Below are 27245 nucleotides of genomic sequence, written 5' to 3' on the forward strand. Positions count from 1 at the left end.
GGGCTATGGAGCCACAGTGCCCAGGGCCACATCTGGCTGTGTCACTTGTTGCTGTCAGTTAACATCCTTGCTTTGACTCCACTCCCTAAGGGCTGGGATTACAGTTATGGATCCCCACACCCAACACGGATCGTATCTGGTACTTGGTTTTCCCTCAGGAAAATGGAGTCTATTGGCACCTTTATGGTTGCAATGGGAATTTTGGGAAACGCCTTTTCAGAAAGGGTGTTGCAGACTTCCCACATACAGTAGTAATTCTGTGCCTAGAAATCTGCCCTACAAATGCAAACAGTGCATACCATGCTGATAGGCTAAAACTGCATGCAGGGATTCCTGAGCCCGGCCATCATGGTGCTGTCCTAGTACAGTCTCTCTTCTGAGTCCAGGGTCCACAGACTTCTTTCGTTATTGATGTCGGACATCCCCCTGGGATCTGGTGCATGAACGACTTCATTCTGAACCCAAGCATGGTAAATCCTGACTCACCCGACCCCCACAGACAGCCTCACTCGTGGGTTGCACGAACTCACATTTATTCACAGAGACAGAGCAACAGGGGCAGACCTTTTGCACTGGGAAACCCCAGGGTCTGGCAGTTCCAAAGAGGTGATGGTGTCCAGTGTGTATAATAGGGATTGGCAGGCTGGGACAAACCCAGCAGTCTTTATCCTTCTGGCCAAATGTCCTCTGCCTTGTCCTGCCTTACTTAAGACATGTGTCGGGGTGAGAGGTTCCTAACCAGCATCAGGGGTCTAGGGGTGGGTAAAGGAGAAGGTGAATGACCCAGGGCTCAGGGGAGGCAGAGGAAGCTCCTCTCCTTCAGTTTCCCTCTTCCTTACTGCAAACCGGGAGCTCAATTCGGAGGGTGGAAGGTGGATGTGTGGGTCAGGAGGCCAGGTCTCCCAATCCACATAGGTGGGCCTTGCTGTCCACCTCCTCATCCTCCATCTCGAAGGCTGAATGGTCTTGGCTGTCAAAACAGGAGGCGCTGAGAAAGACGGGAGGAGCCGGCGGGGACTGAGGTGGGGTGCCAGGTGAGGGAGGCTCTTCCTTGATGTGGGCGATGGGCAGAGGGAGCCCTTCTGCCTCCTGCTTAAACGGCTGTGGAGGCTGAGGCGACTGTATGGCCTGGGTCTGGAGTGCCTGCAGCGCTGCAGCCCTCTCCAGCTCTGCCCGTTCCAGCTCTGCGCGGTGGCAGCGTTGGTGGCGTAGGAGGCTGTAGGCGCGGGAGAAACGGCGTGGGCATCGCGGGCACGGATGCGGGGCGGGACCCCCGGCATGGACTTGAGCGTGACGGGCCAGGTCTGCCAGTCGCTTGAACTCCCGCTGGCAACGCACGCACTGAAAAGGGCGTGCCCCAGAGTGGGTGACCCCGTGCTGGCGTAGGTGTGCCCGGCGTCGGAAACCTTTGCCACACTCAGGACACCAGAAACGTGGCTCCCCCGCCGGAGGCCGGGCTGGGGTGGCATCTCCCCCATTCTGCCCGCCTTCGCCCCCTTCTGATGCACCTCCACATTCTGCCCCTTCAACCCCCTCTGGCCCTTTCCCTGAGTTCCGTCCACCTGAGGCCTTGTCGTCCTTCTTGCTGGCCCCGGGTAGTGGGGCCAGCAGGCTGAGAGGGCCATGGACGCGGCGGTGCTGGCGGAGGTAGGAGGCCAGGCGGAAGGCCAGGCCGCAGTCTGGACACACAAAAGGCCGATCGGTGGAGTGGACTAGCCGGTGACGGGACAGGGACCAGGGCCTGGCGAAAGCCTTGAGACAGATGGAACACTGGTGTCGCTTGGGGCGGGGCGGGGGTCCTCCTTCGCCTTCCTGTTCGCCCTCAGGGCGCAGACACGGGTGGGCTTTGAGCTCCCCCTTGGTGGCGAAGGCTTCGCGACAGCGGAGACACAGCAGCGTCCAGTCGGCCTGGAGGAGGACCTGTTTCTCCTCCTGTCGCCCCGCAGCCAGTGCCAACTCTGCCCTTAGCTCCGCAGCCCCGGCCTCGGCCTCCTCAGCTTCCGATTCCCGAGGATCGGTACTCGTGGGGGCAGCCACGGAAGCCGGGTCCCCCGCGGGCCACTGTGCGGTCGCCTCCTCTGCAACCCCGGCCACCACTACCGTGGCGGGCTGCTCCACGCCCTCGTCCTGCGGACCCCAACTGGCCTCGGGCTCCTCCTTCACTGCCCTCTGCGTTGTCAGGTCCATCTCACCACCTGCGTGCTCCTGGGCCAGGTGGCGCCTGAGCTGGGCCGGCTCCGGGAAGGTGCGTGGGCAGGCAGCGCAGCGCAGAGGAGGCTGAGGCCCGTGGCCACGAAGGTGGCGGGAAAGGTGGGCAGGCCTGCGGAAAGCTTTGGGACATAGGGGGCAGGCATGGGGCCGGAGGCCCGAGTGGCTCAGCCGGTGTCGAGACAGGTAGTAAGGGAAGCGGAAGAGGCGACCACAGGTGGGGCAGGGCAGAGGTGCCCTAGGGGCTCCTGCACCCCCTCTTCCACGACCACGGCCTCGGCCACGGCCACGGCCACGGCCTCGGCCTCGGCCACGGTCACGGTGAGGTGGGCTGCCCTGGGCAGGTGGAGGGGGCTGTGGATCCATGCCTGTGGGGAAAAGGGGGATAGGCAGGGGTGGGGAGAAGAGATGAAAGATGTGGGGTGAGGTGAAGAGGAGAGCAGAGCAGAGGTACAGGAGAATAGACCCACAGTCCACAGTGCAGAAGAGGAGACAGATGAGAGGCGGGAGAGGAAGGTGGTGAAGAGACAGATATAGGTCAGAAGGGGATAGAGACAGAAAAGGAGAGGAGAGAGTTGTGGAGAAGTAGCAAAGGGGGACAAAGTCCAGGAGAAACACAAAGGAGAGAGATAGAGAGAAAGAGAACATAGATACCAGAGGTGGGAATGGGCAGGAAGACAGAACAAGACAAATACAGAGGAGACACAGGGAGACAAAGTCAGCCAACTGATTTTGCTCTAGTGCCCGGGGGTTTGAACATTCTTGGAGGGGCTGGGAACCAGTCCACCCTTGAGGCCCAAGTAGGGTGGGATTCAAAGTCAAGAGGCTCTGTAAATAAAAAGTGTGTGTGTCCAGAAGTCAGGGGCTGGGAGGACCAGGGAGTAGCCGGGTTTAAAGCTCCTGGGTCTGAGGGAGGAGGGGCTGGGGTATGGGGTCCTGGGTCTGAGGGAGGAGGCCTAGGCTCTGGATTCCTGGGTCTGAGGGAAGAGGGCTGGGCTCCTGGGTCTGGGTTTGAAGAAGAGCTGATTCCTGAATTCCTGGGTCTCAGGCAGGAAGACTGAAGGGTAGAACTCCTGGGTCTCAGAACAAGATAGGCGAACTAGACTCTTGCAGGTAGACGCAGCCTCTGAGTCCCGGTGAAGGAAGGAGCTGGGTAGGGGGCCCTGACTCACAAGACAAGGGGGAGGAGGGGACTGGGAGCTGGGCTGCAGAAAATCCCCAGAGAGAAGAAGGCTGTGGCCGGGCGTGGTGTCGGGGGAGGGCGTGGATCCTGCCGGCTGTCGGGGGCTCTAGGTCCAAGAGGGGTCTATCTGTTCCGGGTAGGTATGATCTGCAGAACTAGGGCAGCGTGTCGAGGGCTTGCTCAGGGCCCAGGGCTCGCCCCAGTCTCTGGGAGCCAGTCTTACCTCCGCCTCCTGCGCTCCTTTCTTCCTTCCCTGCTGCCGGGCGATCGCGGACAGTGGTGGCAGGGAGGGAGGGGGTTGAGCGTGGTGGTGATGGGGGGGGGTAGGGGTGGAGAAGGAGGCTGGGCTCCGTGTTACAGCCTAAGTCTTCCCCCCGGAAACACGGCGCTTGGTCGGAGGCTAGAAGAGGAAAGACTGGCTGAGAAGCCGGAAGCGGAGGGCCAGGGACCTTGGGGGGCAGAGAAGGAGGGCGGTGCGGCTCCTGGATCTCGGGAGGGGAAGGGGCTGAAGGCTTGTCTTTTGGACCCTCAGAGGAGGAGGGGGCTACAAGCCTGGGACTTTGGATCCAGCTTGCCACCCCTCCTCCATTTCCCAACAGATAACACATATTCATTCATTCTTTCAACAAACAGGCATTTATCAAGTCCTGCCGGTGCCAGGCACTGTGCTGGGCTGCTGGGTCAAGAAGGCAAAGATGGAGATGAACGAAGCAGTAAGTGATACAGGCTTGAAAGTGTAACCACCCTCTATGATAGAGCCTGACTCCCACCGTCCCTTGGTTGCCTGGGCAAGCAATTCTCTCTTCTCCGAGCCTCAGTTTCCCCCTTTATGGTAAGCCCCAGGATCACAACTCGACCACTTTTATCAGAGTACCTACTGTGGTCTGGCTCTGTCCTTGGTGCTGGATCGATAAAGGCAAAATTCATAGTATGATGAAAAGAGACGGACAAGAGTCAGTCACCAATGGTGTGGCGAAGAAAGCTCTATTTTGGGCAAAGTACTGTGGGAATGCAGGGATAGTGAACTGCCTTTCAAGGGGAGTGAACGCCATTCCTCTAGTCTTCCTCGGCAACCACGTTTTATGGAACCTGGAGCTTTAATGTTTCAGCCTGCTGGATAGGATCAACCTGGCCCCCTCTCAAAGTGTATGTGATGGAGATAAAGGTCCGTTGCAGGACTCTGCCTGTATTGCACTGTTGCTTTTCTTTAGGGTTAACTTCATGCAAATATTGTTGGCAAGAGGCTGGGTAAATAGTTCCTTTTGTACATGTCTGCGTTGAGTAGAGTTTTGGAAAGCTTTAACATGCTAGCAATTCCAGGAATTCACCCTCAAGAAACCAGAAACATGCAATATTATACTGTGCCAGGTTCTTTGCTGCAGCTTTCTTTTCCTTTTTAAAAAAATTCAATGTAGGTATTTTGGGCAGGCAAGATTGGCTCAGAGCAAAGGCACCTGGTTCATGGCTGATGACCTGAGTTAGCTACCCAGGACCCACAGAGTAGAAAGAGATAACCAAATCAATTCTTGTGGATGGGCCTCTGACTTCTACACCTTTGTGTCTGCACACACACATACACACACACACACACACACACACACACATATACATAAACACACATTCACATATGTACCAACACACACACCCATACATACAACACACATACATACACAGAAACACAAATGTACATGCACACATATACACACACACAAACACCCACACACATGCACACATTAAACAAATAACTACAAATGGACAGGGCTGAAGGGATGGCTCAGTGGTTAAGAGTGTTTGCTGCTCTTTTCCCATTCTGTCCCGGAATCTGCTGTGGCCTTGATCCCACTGAGATGCTTCAAAGCTTTATTAAGAAGGTCTGGGTCCGGGGGCTGGAGAGATGGCTCAGTGGTTAAGAGCACCCGACTGCTCTTCCAGAGGTCCTGAGTTCAAATCCCAGCAACCACATGGTGGCTCACAACCATCTGTAAACAGATCTGATTCCCTCTTCTGGTGTGTCTGAAGACAGCTACAGTGTACTTATATATAATAAATGAATAAATAAATCTTAAAAAAAAAGTCTGGGTCCCCATGAGACCCTACTAGACCCAGGTTTACCAGGAGATTTGGGTAGGAGTGGGGTTGATGTCCCTCATCGTTTATAAAATCAGGAGTGCTGATAAAAGAAGTAAAGCTCTGAAAGGCTCCAGTCCTGCGCATGCCCATGGCCATCACTAACTGCTCCCCGAGCCCACTCGGGATGGATACATCGGCTGAACTTAAGCAAGCTGTGTAGATGGGAACATGGAACATCACTGTACAGTTACCTAAGTACTGTTTACAATGTGGCATTAATAAATATGTCTGAGAAGCAAAAAAAAAAAAAAAGTTCAAGTACCAGTCAAGGGCTTACCCCCCACCCCTGTTACCTTCATTTCCAGCACCTTCTTCTGTGTTTTGAGCATATACACACAGAGGGGCATACTGCCAAATAAATAAAAGTAAATCAAATGAAGTTAAATTCTATTACATTTATCGTTTATGAATATGTTTGTTTATTGTTTGTGTGAGGTGCACGCACACCACGGTGCATGTATGGAGGTCAGAGGACAACTTTCAGAGTTCAGTTCTCTCCTTCTGTGATGTGGGTCCTGTCCTGGAATCAGACTCAGGACATCAGGCTTGGGGACGAGTGCCTGAATTGACTGAGCTCTCTGACTAGTCCACTACTGCAGTCTTGGAAATCACTATGAATGGCTGAAAATCTCAGTTACAGATTGGAGGGAAAAATCATGACTGAGAGGAATCTTTTATGTCCTGAAGAAAAAACGAACAAACAAACCAACCAAAGAAGGAGCTTACTGTGTGGGAACGCGGAGGTTCTCCAAGTGATCGCATGGAAGAGAACAACACAAAAGCCGCCTGTGCTAAGTAAGTCTCTGCGTGTGCCCCTACCTGCAGCTTGGAGACTTGACAGGACGGCTCTGAGGTTAAAAGTGCCATCAGTGGACTGCACTTGTTGAGGACCTGGATTGGGTTCCCAGTACCCACATAGCAGCTTACAATCCCTGTATAACACTCCAATTCCAAGGAGACCTGCCACCCTCTTCTGGCTTACAGAGCTAAGCCAACATGAGGTGCACATACAAAAAGGCAGGCAGGCAAAACACGTAAGATAAAAATAAATTCTTGGGCTGGAGAGATGGCTCAGCAGTTAAGAGCTCTTCCAGAGGTCCTGAGTTCAAATCCCAGCACCCACATGGTGGCTCACAACCATCTGTAATGGGATCTGATGCCCTCTTCTCGTGTGTCTGAAGACAGCTACAGTGCACTCATGTATAATAAATAAATCTTTAAAAAAATAAATTCTTTTTTAAGAGGGGCAAGGCATGGTTGTGCATACCTGTGAGCCCCTCATTAGGAGGTGGAGACTGAGTAAAATTCCACACTATCAAGATTCAAGGAGTTCGAGGCCTGACTGGACTATGTGGTGAGCCCTAGTCTTAAATAAATAAATGAGCAAACAACAACAAAAGAGGGGAGGGGAGGAAAGGAGGAAAAATAACAAATTTAGAAATGGGCAAACAGGAAGAATTCCAAACAGAAGAGAACAAGGGCGTTGTTACTTGGGGGTGGCATCTGCAGTCTTGGATTGGGGCATCCATGGTGGCCAGCTTGTCAGAGAGAAGCCTCAGTCCCGTGCAAGGTCTGTGGCCAGCTGAGCCTGCAATCATTCAGAGAGCACTGAGGAGCCATTGAGAAGGTTTTAAACAGGAGAGTCATATGATCCGATTATGATTTAGAAACATTCCTGAGGAACCTGCACTGAGGCGGAGGGTGGAGGTGGGGGGTGGGGGGCGGGGGCGGGGGCGGAGCGGGGATGCGGGGGCGGGGTATGTGTAAGGTGGAGCTGTAGGCCAGGGTTGTAAGGCTGCTCTGGTCCAGGTGAGAGGTGGCTGGGTCATTGTGACTCAGCCGGGTTACCCACTACAGAGATACAATCAACTCACCAGCTTTTCTCCTTCCAGCCTAGAATCCAGTCCCTCAAATTACAGCTCCTCACTTAAATAAACGAAATAAAGGCAGACAAACAAAAGCGTTTGTGCTTGCCCGCAGGGATGAGAGAACGACCTGTGGGAGTCGGTTCTCTCCTTCCACCCTGTGGATTCCAGACATGAAGCTCAGGTCGCCCCGATTGGCAACAAGTACCTTTACATCCGACAGGTCTTGTTGGTCCAGCCACACCTCATTGGGGTCAATGAAGTTCAGATTCTAACTATATAGCCCGGATTGGCCTCAAACGTGTGATCCTCCTTTCTCAATGTCCAAAATGCTACCAGGCCCAATATTTCCTCACTTAATTTCCACCTCCTGCTTCCTTTATCTGTAATGCCCTTCCTTTGAACTTAATTCTGTAAGGGTTTCCTTGCCTCAGGCATCCCCAGAGACGTATGTCTGGTGCATGCTAACTAAAACGGTCCTCAGTTTTCTTTCTATAAATAAATAAATAAATAAATAAATAAATAAATAAATAAATAAGACTAGAGAGATGACTCAGTGGATAAGAGCACTGACTGCTCTTCCAGAGGTCTGGAGTTCAATTCCCAGCAACCACATGGTGGCTCATGACCATCTGTAATGAGCACTGATGCCCTCTTTTGGTGTGTCTGAAGACAGCTACCGTGTACTCATGTTCATAAAATAAATAAATAAATAAATTGCCATTATTCTTTTGATATTTTATTTTTATTTATGTGTGAGTTGGAGTGTGTGCACATTTGTGCGGTGCACAAGAAGGCCAGAAGAGGGTGTCAAATCTCCCTGGAAATGTTGGTGCAGTAAGAGCTCTTAACTGCCACGCCATCTCTACTGCCCAATTTTCTTCTTTAAAAATACTTTTGTTACATTTTATGCATTGGTTATATTTGTGCTGGGGGCGGAGTATGTGTCTGTGCTAAGGCATGCATGTGGAAGTTTGAAGACTGTTCTCAGGAACAGTTCTCCGTCTTTTCTTTTCTTTTTTTCTTTCTTTCTTTCTTTTTTTTTTTTTTTTTTTTTTTTTTTTTTTTTTTGGAGATGGGGACTGAACCCAGGGGCCTTTGAGCTTGCTAGGCAGCGCTCTACCACTGAGCTAAATCCTCAACCCCCAGTTCTCCCTTTTGACCACGTCGGTCCCAAGGATTGAACTCCGGTCACCAGGCTTGGCAGCAGGCACCTTTACCTGATGAGCCATCTGGTCAACATGACCCTTGTTTTTCAACGTTGCACTTCCTCAAACAAACCTTAGACTAGGGGTTGGGGATTTAGCTCAGTGGTAGGCGCTTGCCTAAGCATAAGGCCCTGGGTTGGTCCCCAGCTCGGAAAAAAAAAAAAAAAAAAAAAAGAAAAAAAAAAAAAAAAAAATACCTTAGACTATTGGTGAATTACCTGGGTTGGCCATCTCCCTCTGGGTTTTATAGAAACTCCATGAAGGCAAGTTTCGCTGCACTGCTTCTAGCATCATGCATTTGGGGGAGGAGCAGGGCTGGTGACGTAGCTCAGTTGGTAGAGAACCTGTCTAGCTTGCAGGTTGATCCAAGCATGAACCAAGCTTGGTGGCTCAAACCCAGCCCTGGAGACGTGGAGGCAGGAGGACATGAAATAGGTCAACCTGAAACCTTATCAGAAGAAAGGGAACTATGACTTTGGGACCTAGAACGGTGAGGAGTGGGTGCTGAAGTCAGATGGGGGGAGAGACAGAAGTCTGGTGAGCTTTCAGGTTGGTCAACAAGAGCTCTGCCTCAAAGCGAGCCTTTTCCTACAGTAATTACTGCTTTAGAGAGGTAGAGGCTCCTTTCTTTCCTCCATAACAGTAGCTGTAAACTTGGCCTCAGGGAGGCAGGTTTGGTGACCAGCTCTGGGATGTCTCTGTACTTGGGAATTGCATGTTTTTTTTTCTTCCTCTCAGATTTTGTGAGTTGTATTGTTGGTGGTCAGATTTTGTTCTGTTTTTAAACAGAGTCTTGCTATGCATCCTGGGCCTGTCTGAGACTCACAATGATCCTCCTGCCTCAAGTTCTCCAGTGCTGTCTGGCATTACAAGCCTGTGCTACCATTCAGGAAGTGGATCAATCTCTTTCATCACTGTCTTCCTGAGCAGGAAAATATGTGGTGGAGGTGAGGTGGGCGGCTCCCATTCATCATCCCCCAGCCACAGGTAGTTCTGTCTCTATGACAACTCTGGCACCTTTCCATGGTGTTCACTCTGTTCCGCATCCTTCTCTCATGACCCACCTTGTCTTCAGGGGGCAGTGCTTGTACCCAGGGGACAGGCCTCGTTTCTCCAACTCAAATGTTTGGTTCTATTTTTTTGATAAAGGGTCTCATTTAGCCCAGATGCACTTGAACTCTGGATAGATACTCCTGCCTCTACCTCTCAATCGCTGCTTTATAGATTTAGGATAGCATATGCCCTAAGATTTATTTTATTCAGGATGAGTAAGCCTTGTCTCTGGATCTCTATTGCTAAGTGAAGAATACTGTATGTATGTATGTATGTATGTATGTATGTATGTATGTATTATGTATTATGTATGTAATGTATTATATATTAAATAAAATATTAAACTTATTTATTTAATGCATATAGATGCTTTGCCTACATGTATGTCTGTGCACTACGTGTGTGCCTGTTTTCCGCGAGAGGCAGAAGAGGGTGTGATATCCCCTGGAAAAGAAGTTACACCAGATGGTCGTGAGCCACCATGTGTACTCGAACTCTGATCCTCTGCAAAAGCAGCAAGTGCTCTTAACCTTTAAGCTGTCTCTCTAGGCCCTACAAAATACCTCTTCGTTTTTACATTTTTGAGTGTCTGTCTGTCTGTCTGTCTGTCTGTCTGTCTATCTGTCTATCTATCTATCTATCTATCTATCTATCTATCTATCTATCTATCTATCTACCTACCTACCTACCTATCTATCTATCTGGGTAGCATGCATGTACCATGTTGCACCTGTGGAGATCAAAGGGCAAAAATCTTTTCTTCCTTTTCACCATGTGGGTCACAGGGACTGAACTCAGGTGTCGGTTTGGCAGCAAGCGCCTTTACCACCAAGCCATCTCTGTGGCCCCAACATTGAGAATTCCAATAAGGTCTAGCATCTCTGGGGAATGACTTTGATCCCAAGGGATGGGATTTTTTTCAGATTGGCAACTGTTAGTCTTGGCCAAAAAAAGTCACCCCCCCAATATCTGTCTCAACTTTCTTCCTTGTGATGTATAAGATATACAGATTAAAAAGTGCATGGTGGAGCTGGAGAGATGGCTCAGTGGTTAAGAGCACTGACTGCTCTTCCAGAGGTCCTGAGTTCAATTACCAGCAACTACATGGTGGCTCACAACCATCTGTAATGGGATCTGATGCCCTTTTCTGGTGCGTCTGAAGACAGCTACAGTGTACTCATATATAATAAATAAATTGTAGTGAGCCATATTGGATTTGGGCCTGGCTGTTTTGTGACTGTTTAGCTCAAGGTGGCTACATGACTCTGGGCTGCATGGCCACAGAGGTTCAACCTTGAAATGACTGCCATACAGACATGAGATTGTTGAACTAAAGCCTCTCCCAGGAAGACCCTGGGAGTAATGACAGGATGTTTCAGCCTGAGCAAAACACCGGATGTCCCTGAGCAGATTCCTGAGAAGGGTTCGACCTTTTCAAAGAACATGTCCCCGGAAGACTGTTGCCTCTTTGTTATAGGAGGACATCTTGTAGTGTAGTGATTCACCTTATATCCTTGGGCACTTCCCAAACTCCCCCACCCTAAGCTTCGGTTCCCGCTTCTATTCCTGCCTCAGAGCTTTAAATGCTGTACATTTCTCTCAATAAACGAGTCCTTGACAACAGAACTTTTGCTTGGTCTCCTTCTTCTCTTGCCCCCCATTAGGTCCAAGGGTAGCGCCCCTTTGGGACCATGAATAACTGGGTCCCCGCTGGCGGGGACAATAAATCTTTTTTTTTTTTGAGCTGGGGACCGAACCCAGCGTTCTACCGCTGAGCTAAATCCCCAACCCCCAATAAATCTTTTTTTTAAAAGGTGCATGGTGTAAATGAACAGTTGAGCAAAACTGTTTTTAAAGGAACCCAAGCAGGGTGATAGAATCCTTGCCTTGCCCAAGGCCCTGGTTCCATCTTGCACTGTAAAATACAAACAAGACCAACCAACCAACCAAGAAAGAAAGAAAGAGGGGTTGGGGATTTAGCTCAGTGGTAGAGCGCTTGCCTAACAAGCGCAAGGCCCTGGGTTCGGTCCCCAGCTCCGAAAAAAAAGAAAGAAAGAAAGAAAAAACTCCCAAAAAACTACATTTCTAGAGAGATGGCTCAATGGTTAAGAGCATCGACTGCTCTTCCAGAGGTTCTGAGTTCAATTCCCAGCATGGTATCTCATAACCGTATGTAATGGGATCTGATACCCTCTTCCGGTGTGTCTGAAGACAGCTACAGGGTACTCATATACATTAAATAAAGAAATCTTTTAAAAAAAAGAACAAAACTACACTTCTGGCGTACTCTGTAGGAACCGAACATGGAGACAAAACCACCCGACGAACAGGATGGCTGAGTTATCTATTCTCTGCAGGATGACTTAAGCTATCTATATGTACCTTGATCCTGCTATTGTAGCCTGACTGGCTGTTACTAAGGAGTCTGGGTTGCCATAGGGTGCTTGTTCAGGAGGACCCTCTGATTTTCTTCCTGGAATTAGAGTTTAGCCCCCTGGTCTTGCTCAAAAAGGAGTGTCTTCAAAAATGGAGTCAGTTGGGCTTTACAAAGACAGGCAGGCACCTGAAGCTCACTAGCCAGCCAGCTAGCTTAGCCAAAAAGAAGTTTCAGATTCAGAGAAAGACTGTCCCAAAAAATAAGGTATGTGGGGGACGGTGAGATGGCATAGCAGATGAAGGGGCTATCTGTTAGCCTAGTGACCCAAATTTGATCCCTGAGATCCATATGGTAGGAAAGAAAGAACTTCTGAAATTTGCCCTCTGTCTGCTATACTTATGCTATGGCACATGCACAAGTGCACACACAAGCACACACGCACTAATAAAAAAATGAAACAAGGTGAAAAGTAATTGAAAAAGACACCTCAAGTTAACCTCTAGTCTCCACAGGTGTGCACGCACATGTGCAAACACACACACACACACACACACACACACCTGCATGAACATGTGCACACACACACAAGTGCACACACCAGAGACACAGTAGTGAATGCATGCATGCATGAATGATCCCCAGATTAAGATATAGGGAATTCTTAGCTACCAACAATCACAGACGTTTCCTAGATGTCTCCTCCTATGTTTACCCTTCCAACTAGCTCTCTGAGTTTTGTAGACAATTGTTGTCCACCAGGCATGTGGCATAAGCCTGTTACCTCAGCGTTCGGGAAGTGTCGGCAGAACAGAGAGCTCAGGGTTTTCCTCAGGGTTTGAGTCTAACATGTGCTACATGATACCCTGTCACATACACACCAAGTCCTTTAAAGTTTTTGGTTATGCATGAGAATGCAGGGGCCCTTGTAGGATGCCTGCAACTGGACTTACAGGAGATTGTGAACTGCCTGATGTGCCTGTGGGGAACTGGCTCGGGTCCTCCGAAAGAGTAGTATGTACTCTTAACCTCTGAGTTCTCTCCATCAGCACATGTATGCACACATGCGCGCGCGCACACACACACACACACACACACACACACACACACACACACACACACACACCTGGCTTTTTACATGGGGGCCCTTGAGATGGCATGTGCCATTATGTCCAGCCATCGTGGGCTTTGAACTCTAGTGTGTGGGCAATGGGAGGGGTCAAGAGCTAGGACAGAGCTAGGTACTTCAGAGTGGGTATTTGGCTGTGATCATGGACAGTGCAAAGATGCAAAGGGAGGCTTTCAGTGCAGAGGCTGGGACCACACGTGCCATTTTCCTGCCCTCTGCCTGTTGAATGGAGCAAGGAGAGTCAGGGAGCCCGTGCAGGCTACTTGAGTCTGTCAGGAGAGAGCTGCGAGAGTCTAGGTGAGAGGGTAAATAGAAACCTGTGGATCCTTTTTAGACGGATACTGAGGGTAGCATGTAGAGGACTAGTTCTGTGTATTTGTGGCTTATCCATGTCTGTTGTACATTTAATTTAATCCCACATTAATCAGGTGGTGTGGGCAAGTGTATCCCTCTGAGTTCAAATCCAGCCTGCTCTACATGGTGAGTTCTTGGCTAACCAAAGTTATATAGTGAGACACCATCTCAAAAGTAAAGTCTAGGGGCTGGGGATTTAGCTCAGTGGTAGAGCGCTTGCCTAGCAAGCGCAAGGACCTGGGTTCGGTCCCCACCTCTGAAAAAAAGAAAAAGAAAAAAAAAAAGTAATGTCTAGGAGCCAGGTGGTGGTGATGCATGGCTTTAATTCCAGTACTTGGGAGACAGAGGCAGGCAGATCTGTCAGTTTGAGGCCAGCCTGGTCTTATACAGTAAATTCCAGGACAGCCAGGGCTACACAGAGAAATTCTACCCTGAAAAATAAAAGTCTAGGACAGTTGTGATTGTCTATTTTGTTCACTGTAGAGCTCTCACACGTCTTGCATGGAGGGTTGTGATGAAGAATGTGAAAGCCAACTTCCCCTTCCCTCGACTCACTCTCCTCCTGTATATGTCTAGGTGTCCCCAACCAGTCCTCATTTAAGAACCAGGCTAATGCAGCCTCTGCAGAGAAGCTGTTTGAGCCACCAGTCATTCTATCTAAGCTGGTGTGTGGGCACTCACTGTGTGTGTGTGTGTGTGTGTGTGTGTGTGTGTGTGTGTGTGTGTGCGCACACACACACGAACTAGGGACCGAATTTAGGACATTGCACATGCATGTTAGGCAAGTGCTTTACCATTGAGTCACTGTCCCTGCCCCTCACTGGGGGACCCTAGGCAGGGCTCTAACACTGAGCCACGCCCCCAGCCCCTCACTGGAGGATTCTAGGCAAGATCTCTACCACTCATACAACCCTGCCCCAACACTGGTCATCCTAGGTATTCTATTGATCTTCATTCCCAGTGCTCTTTTCAATCTTTTCCCCAAAAATGTTAATGTACTTGTGTGTGCACAGTTATGTATGGGAGTGCCACACGTGTGTGTGGAAGGAAGCCAGAGGACAACTTTAGGTGTCATCCTTGACAGTGGTGTCCATGTCCTTTGAGATAGGATCTCTCATTGGCCTAGACCTCATGAAGAGGGCTAGCCTCAGGGATCCTAAATCTGCTTCTCTAGTATCATCACACCTGGGATTTTTGTGAGTTCATGTCCTCGTGCTTGTGGGTGAAGCATTTCACTGACTGAGCTATCTCCCTTCCTAGACCAACCTTTTATTACAAAGTTGGGGTCTAAGTTAGCCAGGCTAGCCTTGGACTTCTGAGTCTCCTGCCTCAACTTCCTAAGTAGCTGGGATAACAGGCCTGCACCTAAGGCAGCTGCTCCCACTCTCTCCGCACTCTTCCTTATTGGTGCAAAGGTCTTGGTCATCATCATATGAAATTACCATCTCCATTTGATCCCTCCTCCCTTTCCATACTCATTGCCCACACACTGGAATATAAGCTCTAGGAGGGCCCAGCATTTTCTGCTTGGTCACTGTAGGGTCTATGCAGTGTTTAGAATGCTTAGTGTGGAGTACACGGGCACAGCACAGGAAGGCCGTGGAACATGCATGAGTGGCTCTCTTCTCTCTGGTGGGCTGGCTCTGTCCCATAGAGTTTCATGAGGGGTCTCACATATACATTCATCTGCAGAAGTCAAAGTTGAAGGTATGGAGCCTCTTCAGGAGACTGCTTGGTCTCCAAGGGACATGTCCTATGGGGATTTCTGGGGTGTGGGCAGCTTACCAGTGGCTACACTAGTGAGTGACTTTCCTACTAGTCATTAAATGCCTATACTCAGGGAGGGGTGGGGCCCTGTGAGTCATCACCACCCCCTACCATTAACTGCTTATAAATCCACAAGGAGGGGCAGGGTATCTTAAGCCAGAAGCAAATACTGAAGCTGGAGTTATAGGTGGTTATGAACAGCCTGGTGCGGGTGCTGGGAACTGAACTCTGGCCCTCTGAAAGGACAGTATTCATTTTTAACTGCTAAGCCATCTCTCTAGGCCCTAGGGGACATAATCTATGTCCAAGAAGGAGAAAGCCCCCACCTCCCTGAAACCCAGGATTAGAAAACAAGACAGTAGTGATTGAATGAGGTTTATTGGAGTCCCAGAGACATTGGGGAGAGGGGTCAGGGGTCAGGTTGAGGCTCACAGGGGAGAAACCCCTGGCCAAGTTCCCCTATCCCCTTGTGGTGTTGGAACAAAGAGTCAAGTTGTAGTGATGGGAAGACCAAAGTACTACAAGTCAAGGGGGAGGGAAACCTCAATGTCTACCACCTCCACCAGGTCACAGGATTGGGACAACTGTGGTCAAAGGATTGCGCTCTACAGCATAAGGGAATGTCTGCCCTATTACTCTAAGGAGAGTGGGGTTAGACCACAACCATTCCAGACACCAGCCCATTCTAAGTGGATAGGAGTATGTGTATCTGGGTCAGTACAACCTAAAGAGCGGGGAGACTTTGGGCCAGTCTAATCTAGTGTTTAGGATGGGGGAGACCAGTAGGGTCAGGCCATTCTGCAGTAAGGGAGACCTAATCTGATAGTGGGTTAATTGAAGGTGGGGGGTATCTACCCTGGTCCTCTTTCAGTATAAGAAGCAAAATGGGGGGAAGGCAGATTTCGGTTATACTCAATTTTCTGGGGCCACCAGTGGCTGACAGGTATCATCTGGAGGGGATCCTGGAGGAGTTCAAGATATTGCCCCACCCCCATTCCCTAATGAAGGTCACCTGGAATGATGGCTCACAGGGAGTGGTGGGTGGTTAACACCATGGAGGTGCCCACATGTTATCTGCTGAGAGATGTGAGTGCAGACCCGTTTTTCATTACTACGTCACCGGTCTCGGAGGCCAGCTGATTTGAACATGCCACATTCCAGGGGTCTCAAAGTCAAGAGTCTCTGTAGATTTCAGAGAGAAATTCCCCAACAATTATGTTCTTGGATCCCTTTGCTGAAGGATGCTTCACTGTGGTCCTATGTGGGTTCTGGGCGGCACCATTTTTCCAGGCAGGGGCCTGGCTCATCTCATGGACTGGCTCTGGACTTAGTGGGCAGGGGCATCCTGGTTATTCAGTCCATGCCCCTGTGTAGCTTCAGGTGCCTGGAGAGGTTGCTAAGCGTGATGAAGCCCTTGCCACAGATGTGGCAGGGGAAGGGCCGCTCTGTGCCATGCAGCAGCCGGTGACGCTTGAGGTAGCACTCGTGGCGGAAGAACTTGCCACACTCCAGGCACGGGAATGGCTTTTCCCCGGTATGGACCAGCACATGCCTTTCCAGGTCTCGAGGAGAGCGGAACAACTTCTCGCACTCAGAACAGCCAAAGATTTTCTTACCACGGCTGGAGGAACCGGGTCCGGGCCCTCCAGCCACCTGCTCACCCTCACCGTCAGGGGCTGCCTCCCCGCTGCCCTTACCATGGCTTGTACGCCGATGCTCCTCCAGGGCGGCCAGTGCTGCGTACAGCGCCCCGCAATGGCCACAGCCGTACGTGGCTGGGCCAGAGTGCGCCTCTAGATGGCTGGCTAAAGCTGGGGCAGACGCGAAGAAGGTCCCGCAGTCGCACTGGTACAGTGTGTCTTCTGAGGATGCTTCGGCTGCCGCAGCCGGAGCCTGGGCATTCCCAGCGCCCTCATCCTCGGGGAGCAGTGCCTCCAGTTTGGGAACGCCTGCACCAGTAGGGCTCAGGAGCAGCCCGGCGTCCCAAGTTGGTGGGGTGGCCCCCACCTCCACTGTGTCACCCTCTCCTGCCACCTCTGGAGCCCCACCCGAGGCCCAAACCTGTGTTGGAGGTGCACTGCTCCCCTGCAGGTCGTGTGTGAGCTTGTGGCGTTCCAGCAGCGCAGGTGCATTGAAGTCGCGCTCACAACGCGGGCACTTGAATGGCTTCACATCAGTGTGCGCAGCCCAGTGGGCTGCCAGCTCCCGGCCATGGTCAAAACGCCTGGCACAGGCACCACATGCAAATGGGGGCAGCGAAGCCGCTGCAGCTGCTGCAGCCTCTGCCAGTCCCCAGCTGGTCGCTCCAGCTCCCTCCAGGCCCTCTCCTCCACCGGACCCTCCACCTCCACAAACTGAGCAGGGACCAACGTTGCAACATACTGAGCAGGGGGAGCTCAAGGGAGGCAGGCCCGGGCTAGGCTGCAGGGGAGAGGGAAGAGTGCCTCGGTGCTGACGCTTGAGATGGCGGCCCAGGCTGGAGCGAGAGGAGAAGCGGAGCTCGCAGACCAAACAGCAGTAGGGCTTCTCACCAGTGTGGACAACCTGTGAACGAGAACACAAAGGAAGGGCTGAAGATCTGGGCCCTGCAACAGACCCCAGAAGAATGAACCAAAGCTCTAGAAAACATTGCTGGTCCTCATCTGCTAGGTTACTAGAAAGGCATCGGGGTGCATGGGGGCCATTGAGAAGGGACCTTACCTCCTCATCAAGGCAAGTTTCCCAAGTGCCCCTCATGAAAAGTTAAAATACCATAATAAAAAAGTAGTAGGGCTTTATCGAGGCCTGTTAAAAGAAAGCTACTTCCTCCTGGCCAGAAGAATTGAATCGGGTTAGCAACATGGCTCAGCGGGTAAAGGTACTTGCAGCTAAGCCTAGTGACTGGAGTTTGATCCCTGGGATCCAGATAGTGGAAGGAGAGAACTAATTCCTGTAAGATGAGCTGTGGCACATCTTACCCTGTGGAGCTGGACTAGTACAAGCCTTTAATCCCAGCACTCGGGAGGCAGGGGACAGTGGTAGGCCAATTCTGTGAGCTGGAGGCCAGTCAGGGATTCAAGGTGAAACCCTTCACAAAACAATCAATGAACTGAACAAGAACAAAAAAATGGAATAAAAATATTTTAGAGAAAGAACAGAGAATCAGGGTTCTATCCCCGGCACCCACATGGCAGCCAACATTATCCAGTAGCTCCAGTTCCAGGGAATCCAATGCTCTCTTTCCCTAGCTACTGAAGCATCAGAAATGAAATGTCGTACAGACATACAGGCCAGAAAAACACCCATAGACATAATAAATAAGTAAATAAATCTTAAAATGATCTATTCTAAATTCTATTTTGGGCTCTGGGTGGAGACACAAAATTCAAAGCTGCCTCACAGAATACTGTTGTCATCTCCCAAGACTTAATCCAAGCTGGGTGGTGCTGGTTTACTTTTAATCCCAGCACTCAGGAGGCAGGGGCAGGTGGATCTCCAAGTTTGATTCTAGCCTGATCTATAGAACTAGTTCCAGGACAGCCAGGGCTCCACAGAAACCTGTCTCAAAACAAAATAAAACAAGCAAACAAACAACAACAACAACAAAAAGAGTCAATCCAGTTGGGTCTGTCAATGACCTAACCAGGAGACAGCTAAGGAGATGGGTGGATGGTTACCTCATTAATGAGGTGAAACACTTTGCGATCTTCAGAAGTTCTCCCTTGATGCCCTTGCTTACAGCTCTTTCCTGAGTCTGCATGCTATTCTGAGTTCTTAACTCAAAAGGCCTAACTAGTCCTTCTCTACTAGCTTCCTTTTCTTTCTTTTTTTCTGAGACAGGGTTTCTCCATATACCCTTGACTGTCGTGAAACTCACTGTAAACCAGGCTGGCCTCCAAGTCAGAGATCAGTCTGCCCACCACCCAAGTGTTGCGATTAAAGGCCAGCCACCACTGTGGGTTCCTTTTCTACTTTCTGTCTCTTCTGTGGATACCAGCCCAAGCCCTCAGCATGCTTGCCCCCACACTCTGAAGTTTCTGTGACTCTGAAGAGACACCTCCCATATAGCCGCTTGCCTTCTTTCTTGGACTAACTTAAAGGGTGGTCTTTCTTACTGCTTTCCCAACCCCCAACCTACCTTGAAGCTGCCAAGATTTATAGCTGTCCTTTTAAGCCTTTTTCTTCCAAATTCTAGTAAGATATCCTCAAGTTTCTAAGTCTGCTTTAAATTTTTCTTGTCCAAGAGACTAGGAACCTATAAAAGGGGACTCCATCTCCCCAGTCACAGCTCTTCTATAGGCCAGCTGGCACGTTCTCTGTCTGACCTCATCTAGGAACTAATTCCCACAGAATACAGCAACGGCCAGGGCTCTAGGCACCCACAGGCTTGAGTTCAAATCCCATCTCTTCTCTGTAAACACTCCTGCTTTTTCCCTTTGTAAAACGGACTACTTCATAGTCCCCTGTGTGATGCCCCAACCAAGTGGTTCCCCAGCAGCATACATGAAGATACTGCTTGTTTTTGTTTGTTTTCCTTCCTTGAGCAGACCTAAGCCGGAAGCTAAGGCAGCTCCCAGGACTTCATCTATTATTCTCCCTAGCTGCAAGTGATCTTATGAGCTATAACTAAAAGTGGGACCCCACTATGCAGCTTCCACGAGATTGTCATTCATCCATGATGACATGGGGCTTGGTGGTGATGCCTGCTTAGGGGTGGAGGGTGGGATGTTTCACATGCTGCTGTAACCCCTCACCTGTGCTAAGGGAACCCAATTAAACCCTCTAGTTTGTCAAGCAGAACTTCTGGTCTGCGCTAATGTCCTACCTAGGGAAATGCTAATTTGTTTCTCCTGGAACAGATAATGGAACGCCGGTGAGCACATCAGGGCCTTCCCACCTCTGGGCTTTTGCACTTGCTGGTCTTCTGACCTAAAATGCTTTTCCCAAGTGGACATCTTATCTCAATCAGACACACTGTGCCTTCTTGTCTATAGAGATCTAATGTTCTCCTATATATTAATTTCTGTTTTACTGTCTGAGACAGGGTCATATAGTGCAAGCTGGCCTCAAACTCTGTGTAGCTGAGGATGACCTTGAACTCCTGATCCTCCGGCCTCTACCTCACAAGCACTGGGATTATAAGAACATATCACTATGCCCTGGTTTTTTGTTTGTTTTTTTTAATTTGCTTTCCCAACTTCTTCCTTAGAGAAATCTTTTCTCAGAAGCTGCTTTCTTTAACCTCTACCTAGTGCCTGATCATTTGAAGGAATGGAAGTTTTCTGAAGGCCTCTTTGAGTTCTCTTGAAGGCCTGTGTTCCGTGTAGGGAAAACTGATCACTGCAGAATACAGGAGTTGGGTGTACATGGACCTATTTTCTAGATGGTAAGGAAGAGAATTAAAAACACAAGGCTGCAGATACTGGTAGGCATTAGAGGCTTCAACAGGAGAGATAGAGAGAAACTTCCTAGCCAGGGGCATCTCTAGTTGCTTTTCCTTGAGTGGAATGGAGTCCCAGTATGTCGGCCATGTTTGGCTCCCTAAACTCACCTGGTGGTGCAACAGGCCAGTGGAGTCTCGGAATCCCTTAGGGCAGGCGGAACATCGGTAGGGTCGCTCACCGGTGTGTGAGCGCAGGTGGTTAGCCAAGTTGAAGCTATGCTTGAAGCCCTTGCCGCATCGAGGACATGCGTGGGGCTTGAGCGCTGTATGTCGAGCAAAATGGCGCCTCAGGTCCGATCGGTAACGGAAGCTCTTGCCACATTCGCTGCAGTGAAAGGGGACCCGAGGTGCAGTGGCAGATGGCGCTGGCCCTGGAGCAGCAGGAACCACAGGAAGCGAGGGGTCATCCATGGTGGGAGGTCTGGTAGTAGCTTGGGGCTTTCTCTGGAGTACAGAAGAGACACAGCAGGTTAGAGTCACCTCTCCACTGGCCATCCCTTCCCTTGGCTCTTTTGGCTGAGAAACAGTGGTCCCAGCAAGACTCTCCCAGCGATGCTAAGCCACGCCCACCACCAAGCCACGACCACTACCTCACTCTTTACAAACCCTCTTCGTTCTCTAAACTTCCTAGCCACATTCACCTTACTTTTTCTTCAAGAGGTGTTCTGAAGACTCTCCCTCAATCCTCTCCAAGTCTGCCCACTACAAATTAAGGCCCCACTACTCTTGCTTAGGTGTGGGTGTGGGCTGCCTCCTTTTGAGCCCCTCCCTCTCTTCCCTAAGCATTCAGTATTTCTCCACAGATCTCTTTTTTTTGTAGACAAGTTATGGAAACAAGGAGTTTGGGCTGAGCACATTCGCCTCATGCTTGTAGGGAATTCACACTAGTTCTGCAGTTTTCAGAAACAGAAACTCTTTTTACATATGAAAATGGGTATACCAGTGCTTACCTCAGACAGTGATGGTTTGAGCTAATAGCAAGGTGTACCTCGCACTTAGGAAAGCCGAGGCACAGATAGGGCTTAACTGAGTAGTCTGACCAAGTTCCTCTTACTTCCTTTATTCTTGTATGGTTCTAAGTTAATTTGACTTTTCTAAGTTAGATCTTCACTGGGACTTTTTCTATAATCACCTCTACTTTCCTATTACTTTCTTAGCTTGCAGCTAAGCTCCCTCCAAACATTTTTAACTTCATGATAAAAACCTGACGGTTCTACTAAAAGCCTCCAAATTGCACACGGACATCAGCCCCCTTGTCATGGTGAGCTTTTCTCTAGGTCACACCTCAGGCAAACTTCACACAACATACTCTGGGCCTCTCTTGTCTTACTGGACCCCACTTTCCCACTAACCTAAATAAGTTTCTTAAATTTTTCAACCAAGGCCCTTTCCCCCAATGCATGTGATTCACGCCTCTTTACTAGGCCCCACTTTGCATTCCATTTTCTAACCAGTCTCTACCCTTTCTTGAAACCCCTCCTCTCCGACTATAAGCCCCGCCTCAACAAGCTCCTCCTCCAGTTCTGCCCCGCCCCAACCACCATAAGCTCCGCCCCCTGCACCCCCACAGTGTGAGGTGCTGCAAGCCCCCCTCCCCCGCTCGATCTTTCGAACAAGGCCCGGAAAACTGGCCCTTTGTACCCCTTTCCCTGTCCCTAGAAGGTGCAGTCTCCGGCGTCCAGGGCGGGGGCAGGTCAGGCGGCCCGTGGACTAGGCGAGACCACCTTGCTTTTGCGTTGCGGAGGTCTTGGAGACCAGGCAGGACCCCGGGAGGCCCGGAAAGTCTGTCCGCTTTCCTGTTTAATTACTTACACCTCCCTCTGGGCGCCGACATTTTGGGCAGCGAGGTCAGCGTCACTTCCACCTGAGGGGCCTCTCGACTTCCGCCTCGGCTCTTTTCTCCCCCAACTACCCCCCCCTCCCGACAATCCCCCTTTCTCCCTCCTTCTTGGCTCCTCTTTCCCGCCCCCACCCCGCCCTTCTGTTTTTCCTTTCCTATTCCCAGCCACAGAGGTTAAAGAGGCTCGGCTAGCGCCATCTTTGTTGAGGGCAGGGGAGGGGCGGGGCTTAAGTTACCCGCGGCGCTATATAGACTAAGGGCAATACACCCAGCGCGCATTTCGTAGACCACGGTACGGTTACGAAGAGTTAACATAGATATGTTCAGATAGGATTCCTTTTTTCTAGTCTTTGACTTCTGCTAGGTAGGATGCCAGAAGAGGGAGAAAAATCCAAGTGGTCAAACTTGTTCAGAGTTAAGAAACACCAAGCACCATTTTACTACTTTTACTCCATGGAGCTTTGAAGCTGCTGGGCGCCATGTTAATTAGGGGCACTTAGCAGCCATTTCCCGCTTCTCATCTATCCGGTACCTGTATTTGATTGGGTCACCGGGTTGGGAATGCTTTGAGGGAGGAAAGGCATTTAGAGGTGGTTGGGGATTTTTACGCGTAGTCACTGGGTAAACGAAGGCGACTGGTACGCAGGCGCGTTTGCTGCAGGCGTGTCCGGGCCTTGGGACCCAGGGCATCCTCTTTGTTCCCCGCGGGCGCTGGCGGCGGAGGGAAGGGAGGGGCCGCCGGCGTCCTACAGAGGGGCGGGGCCCAGCTCCCGCTCCGCCACCCCCGCCCCGCCGCCGCTTAGGGGCTGGGCCCCCTCTCCCCCTCCCCTTCCCACGCTTCGGCCCGTCGCCCCCGGCGCGCGCGCGCGTACACACGCGAGCCCAGGCAGCATGCAAATGAGGTACCCAGAGGCGGGGGGCCCGGGTGGGGGGAAAGGGGGTGGTCCCGGTGCGCGCGCCCGAGCGCGCACCCGGCACCTGCTCCCTGCTTCTTTGCTCTCTCCTGCGCACGCCGACCTCGCGCCCCGCCGAGCGGTCTGGGCTCGCGCGCGCAGACCCCCTCCTGGCAGCCCCTGCCGCCAATGTCCCCGCGCCGCTCATTGGCCACCGCACCCTGAGGGCCCGCCCCGCTTGCAGGCTGGGCCACTCGCGCCTAACAGGCAGGCGTCGAACCGGACTGTGGGTGGGGGAGGGTCGAAGAGACATTCTTACTTAATAGGTATGTTCTAGAAACTCAGCTTCTTGTCCAGGCTACCTCGTGGTGCGAAGCATATGATCCTGGTCAAGTTGCTCCTGTGTGGACCTTCATGCTGTGTGCATATTAAAAGGGGGTGCAAGTTTTGGGGGAGTAGCTCAGGCCTTGTGTGTATGAGACCCTGAGTTGGATAGCCAGCACCACACACAAAACTTAAAATCAAACCACAAAACAATTTAAAGAGGGGTGCAAGGTCCCCCCATAGCATTTGCTACTAGCTGCACCTGTAGTGGCCTTTGACCCCAAGTACACTCAATTCCTACCATCTTGGGATCTTTTGGGCACTGGGAAAAATCCTGGATTTTTGGGTGCTTTCTGTATACTAAGGTCATTTTTGAAGCTTCCTTATTCTTGTCTTCTCCCCACAACCTTGGTATATTGAGTTTACAGAGAAGGAAACAGACTCAGAGGCAAAGACACTTGTAGAATCACATGCTAATTATTGGCTGAACTGGATAAAAACCCAGGACTTGGAGACCTCAAAATATTCCTCGTATACACACACACACACACACACACACACACACACACACACACACACACACCCCTTGTCTCCCTAGGTCCTTCTCATTTCCTTGGCTGCTGAGGTCAGTAAGACTGGTTCGTGTTTTGTCACTGGCAGAGAGAACTTAAGGAACTCACTTGGTTTTCCTATGCCTTGGTTTCCCAGTTTGCACAACTGAAAGTGTGTTCCCTCAAAGGGTTGGTGTGAGGCTTAACTACCAGTGCCGCTATGCCGGCTCTTTTGTGTATTATGTTCACAGCATGTCTGGGTTAGCAGGTAAAACAGATCAAAACAAAATCAACAAACAACAAAAATCCCTGAGTCCCATCTTACAAAAGATACAGATGAGTTCAGAGAAGTAAGGGTCTTGGCTAAGGCCACACAAAGAAAGGGACAGATTCAGCATTTGATTTCTGAGTATATGACTCAAAGCCCAGACTCTTAGCAACTTACATATATATCCTTCACAAATAATAGATTTTTGGCTAGGACCTGTCTCTCCTCATGCCTCCCCATCTCTGTGGGGAGCAGGAACCTTTTGAGACCTTTGTGGACAAGAAGTTGATGGGCTGCTTCAAGACCCATATTCTCAACTGGATCTTTTTTAATTTACATTTTTGGCTTGTTTGACTTTAAAGGCTTTTTGTAGTTACTGTCTTCTTGTTGCTGTGATGAAAAGCCATGACCATGGTAACTTATTAAGGAAGCACTTTAATTGGAGGCTTGTTTACATTTTTCATGATCATCTTGATTGGGAGAATGGTGACCAACAGGCTGTCATGGTGCTAGAAAAGTAGCTAAGAGCTCATCTCTTATCCATAACTCTGAGGGAGAGAGAGACTGGCATGGTGGGGGATACTGAAACCTCAAAACTCATTCCTAGTGAAACACCTACTCCATCAAGGCCACACCTCCTAATCCTTCCCAAACAGTTCCACTATTGGATCCAGACACTCAAGCATAGAACCCTAGGAGGGGCCATTCTCATTCAAACCACCATGAAAGAAAGTCTACATCCAAAGGAAAGATTAGGAAGTCATGGGATACCCTTTGGTGGAAGGAGTCAGTATGTCTTATTAACATACAGAATTGTTTTGTTATGTGGGTGTCAAAAGACTTTAGAGGGGATAAAATACTGGGGTACACAGGGGCTTAGACCCTCACCACACTGACACCGCCCCCTCTCTTCCCTTAGCCGGCTCCAGTACCCAGACTCAAGCTCCCCACTGCTCAATGGACAACCCCAGCTCAGACCCGTTGCCTTCAACTTTGTCTGGGGAGGAAGAAAAACCTCTGGCCTTACTTCCTCCTGTTCCCCGGGGCCGCCGAGGCCGACCTCCAGGGGCAGCCACCACCTCCAATCGGACTCTCAAGTCCTCCCTCCCTCGAAAGCGGGGCCGCCCCCCCAGATCAGTGCAGGAAACCCCGTTGACAGCAGCAGTGGACAGCAGTGGCAGCAGCGATCTTCTGTTGATCGATGATCAGGGTGTTCCTTATACAGTTCCCGAAGGGTCAGCAGCAGATGGGCCCCAAGGCTCTGGCTCCAAGAGGGCCCCACACTTCTGTCCTGTGTGCCTGAGAGCCTTCCCCTACCTCTCTGACCTGGAGCGCCACAGCATCTCGCACTCAGAATTGAAGCCACATGTGTGCAAAGATTGCGGCAAGACCTTCAAACGGTCCAGCCACTTGCGGCGCCATTGCAACATCCATGCTGGCCTCCGGCCATTCCGATGTGTGCTCTGCCCTCGCCGCTTCCGAGAGGCAGGGGAGCTCGCACATCACCACCGCATCCACTCCGGTGAGCGACCGTACCAATGTCCCTCATGCAGGGTGCGCTTCACCGAGGCCAATACTCTCCGGCGCCATTACAAACGCAAACACCCAGAGCTTGTGGGGATGCCTGTGCGCCTGTGCCCCCCAAACCCAAGGCCCCAACCACTGTGGGATGACGACGAGGGCGTCCCTGTTCAAGAAGGAGTACAGGAGGAGAGTCCTGAAGGAAAGGAGCCTGCTTGGCCCATATCCTCCACTTCTCCCCTGTCTGGGTGTACAGCGGGGGGTTCAGCTGGTGCTGGGCATGGGCAAGAAGGCCAAGACACCCTTGTTTCTGGTGGTATTCCCGCCGTGGAAGGGGATCAAAAGCAGGGACCTAAACCTCTGGGTTCTGATGCCGTCTAGCACCCTCCTGTGGACTGACAAGCTCTGGGAGGCATGGGCTGTGGAAATAAATCCCTGCCTACTGACTTCCAGTGTGTGTTCAGTCATGGTGCCTGTCCCTTTCAGTGTTCCTCCATTACCTTGCCTGACAATGGTATGTGTGCATGATTGGTGAGAACCCCATCTCACATATCTCCTTAGCATGGTGCCAAAGAACCGATGGCTTGGAACAGGCCTTTGCCCAATCTGACCACCATACAAGTACTGTAAAACATTTAACCTGCTATGCAAAGGTGACTCAAGGCTCCTCCATTCCTACAAATTCTACATAGACACTTTTTGCCCCAGTTTCTTTTCCAGAGGACTTCCTATTTGGAAGGAACAACTAAGTTGAGGGCTCAATGGTTAACATACCTTGAATATCCAAAGGCCCTGGGGTCGAGTGGCCAGCTCAAGGGTGTGGGTTGGGGAAAGCAATGACTACCACCTCGACAGCATTTAGAGAGAAGAGTGTGAGTTTGAGGGGAAGCAGGGCTGAGATGAGGTTCAAAACTTGGGCAGTAAAAACTTAGATTGGAGCTTAGGAGAAGAGGCTGAAAATTGGGCTAAGAATCATAGAAGTTTAGGCTTGGCTGATAGAAAGCAAGTTAGAGGGAATGAATGGTATTTAACTGAAGGGTGGGGCTTACAGGAAGTACTTTTAAAATGAAGCAGAGTTCAAGATTGTTGTTGTTAAAAGATCTTTTAATAGCGGCTTACAAAGAAAGTAAGGCATACCTGTGAGCATTCGTAGGA

At 50.5% G+C, this 27245-nt stretch overlaps 3 protein-coding genes and 1 pseudogene across 3 annotated transcripts; 2 read left to right on the forward strand and 2 right to left on the reverse strand.

The window, feature by feature from the left end:
* Positions 1-516: 516 nt before the first annotated feature.
* On the reverse strand, positions 517-3710 carry Znf579 (zinc finger protein 579). The gene is made up of 2 exons (XM_032894519.1): positions 3615-3710; positions 517-2576 (listed from the first exon to the last, which is right to left on the reverse strand). Exon 2 carries the CDS (start codon positions 2572-2574, stop codon positions 886-888), a length of 1689 nt encoding a protein of 562 aa, XP_032750410.1. The 5' UTR covers positions 2575-2576; positions 3615-3710; the 3' UTR covers positions 517-885.
* A 376-nt stretch (positions 3711-4086) lies between these two features.
* On the forward strand, positions 4087-5773 carry LOC116893448 (annotated as a pseudogene).
* A 9859-nt stretch (positions 5774-15632) lies between these two features.
* Fiz1 (FLT3 interacting zinc finger 1) lies at positions 15633-22605 on the reverse strand. Its single transcript, XM_032894521.1, has 3 exons — positions 22506-22605; positions 20802-21137; positions 15633-17815 (listed from the first exon to the last, which is right to left on the reverse strand). The coding sequence occupies exons 2-3, from the start codon at positions 21102-21104 to the stop codon at positions 16625-16627; spliced, it is 1494 nt and encodes a 497-aa protein (XP_032750412.1). The 5' UTR covers positions 21105-21137; positions 22506-22605; the 3' UTR covers positions 15633-16624.
* Positions 22606-23093: 488 nt separating this feature from the next.
* On the forward strand, positions 23094-26542 carry Znf524 (zinc finger protein 524). Its single transcript, XM_032894522.1, has 2 exons — positions 23094-23435; positions 25489-26542. The coding sequence occupies exon 2, from the start codon at positions 25527-25529 to the stop codon at positions 26469-26471; it is 945 nt and encodes a 314-aa protein (XP_032750413.1). The 5' UTR covers positions 23094-23435; positions 25489-25526; the 3' UTR covers positions 26472-26542.
* Positions 26543-27245: the final 703 nt, after the last annotated feature.

Source organism: Rattus rattus, chromosome 2 (assembly GCF_011064425.1).
Source record: "Rattus rattus isolate New Zealand chromosome 2, Rrattus_CSIRO_v1, whole genome shotgun sequence".
Classification (NCBI taxonomy): domain Eukaryota; kingdom Metazoa; phylum Chordata; class Mammalia; order Rodentia; family Muridae; genus Rattus; species Rattus rattus.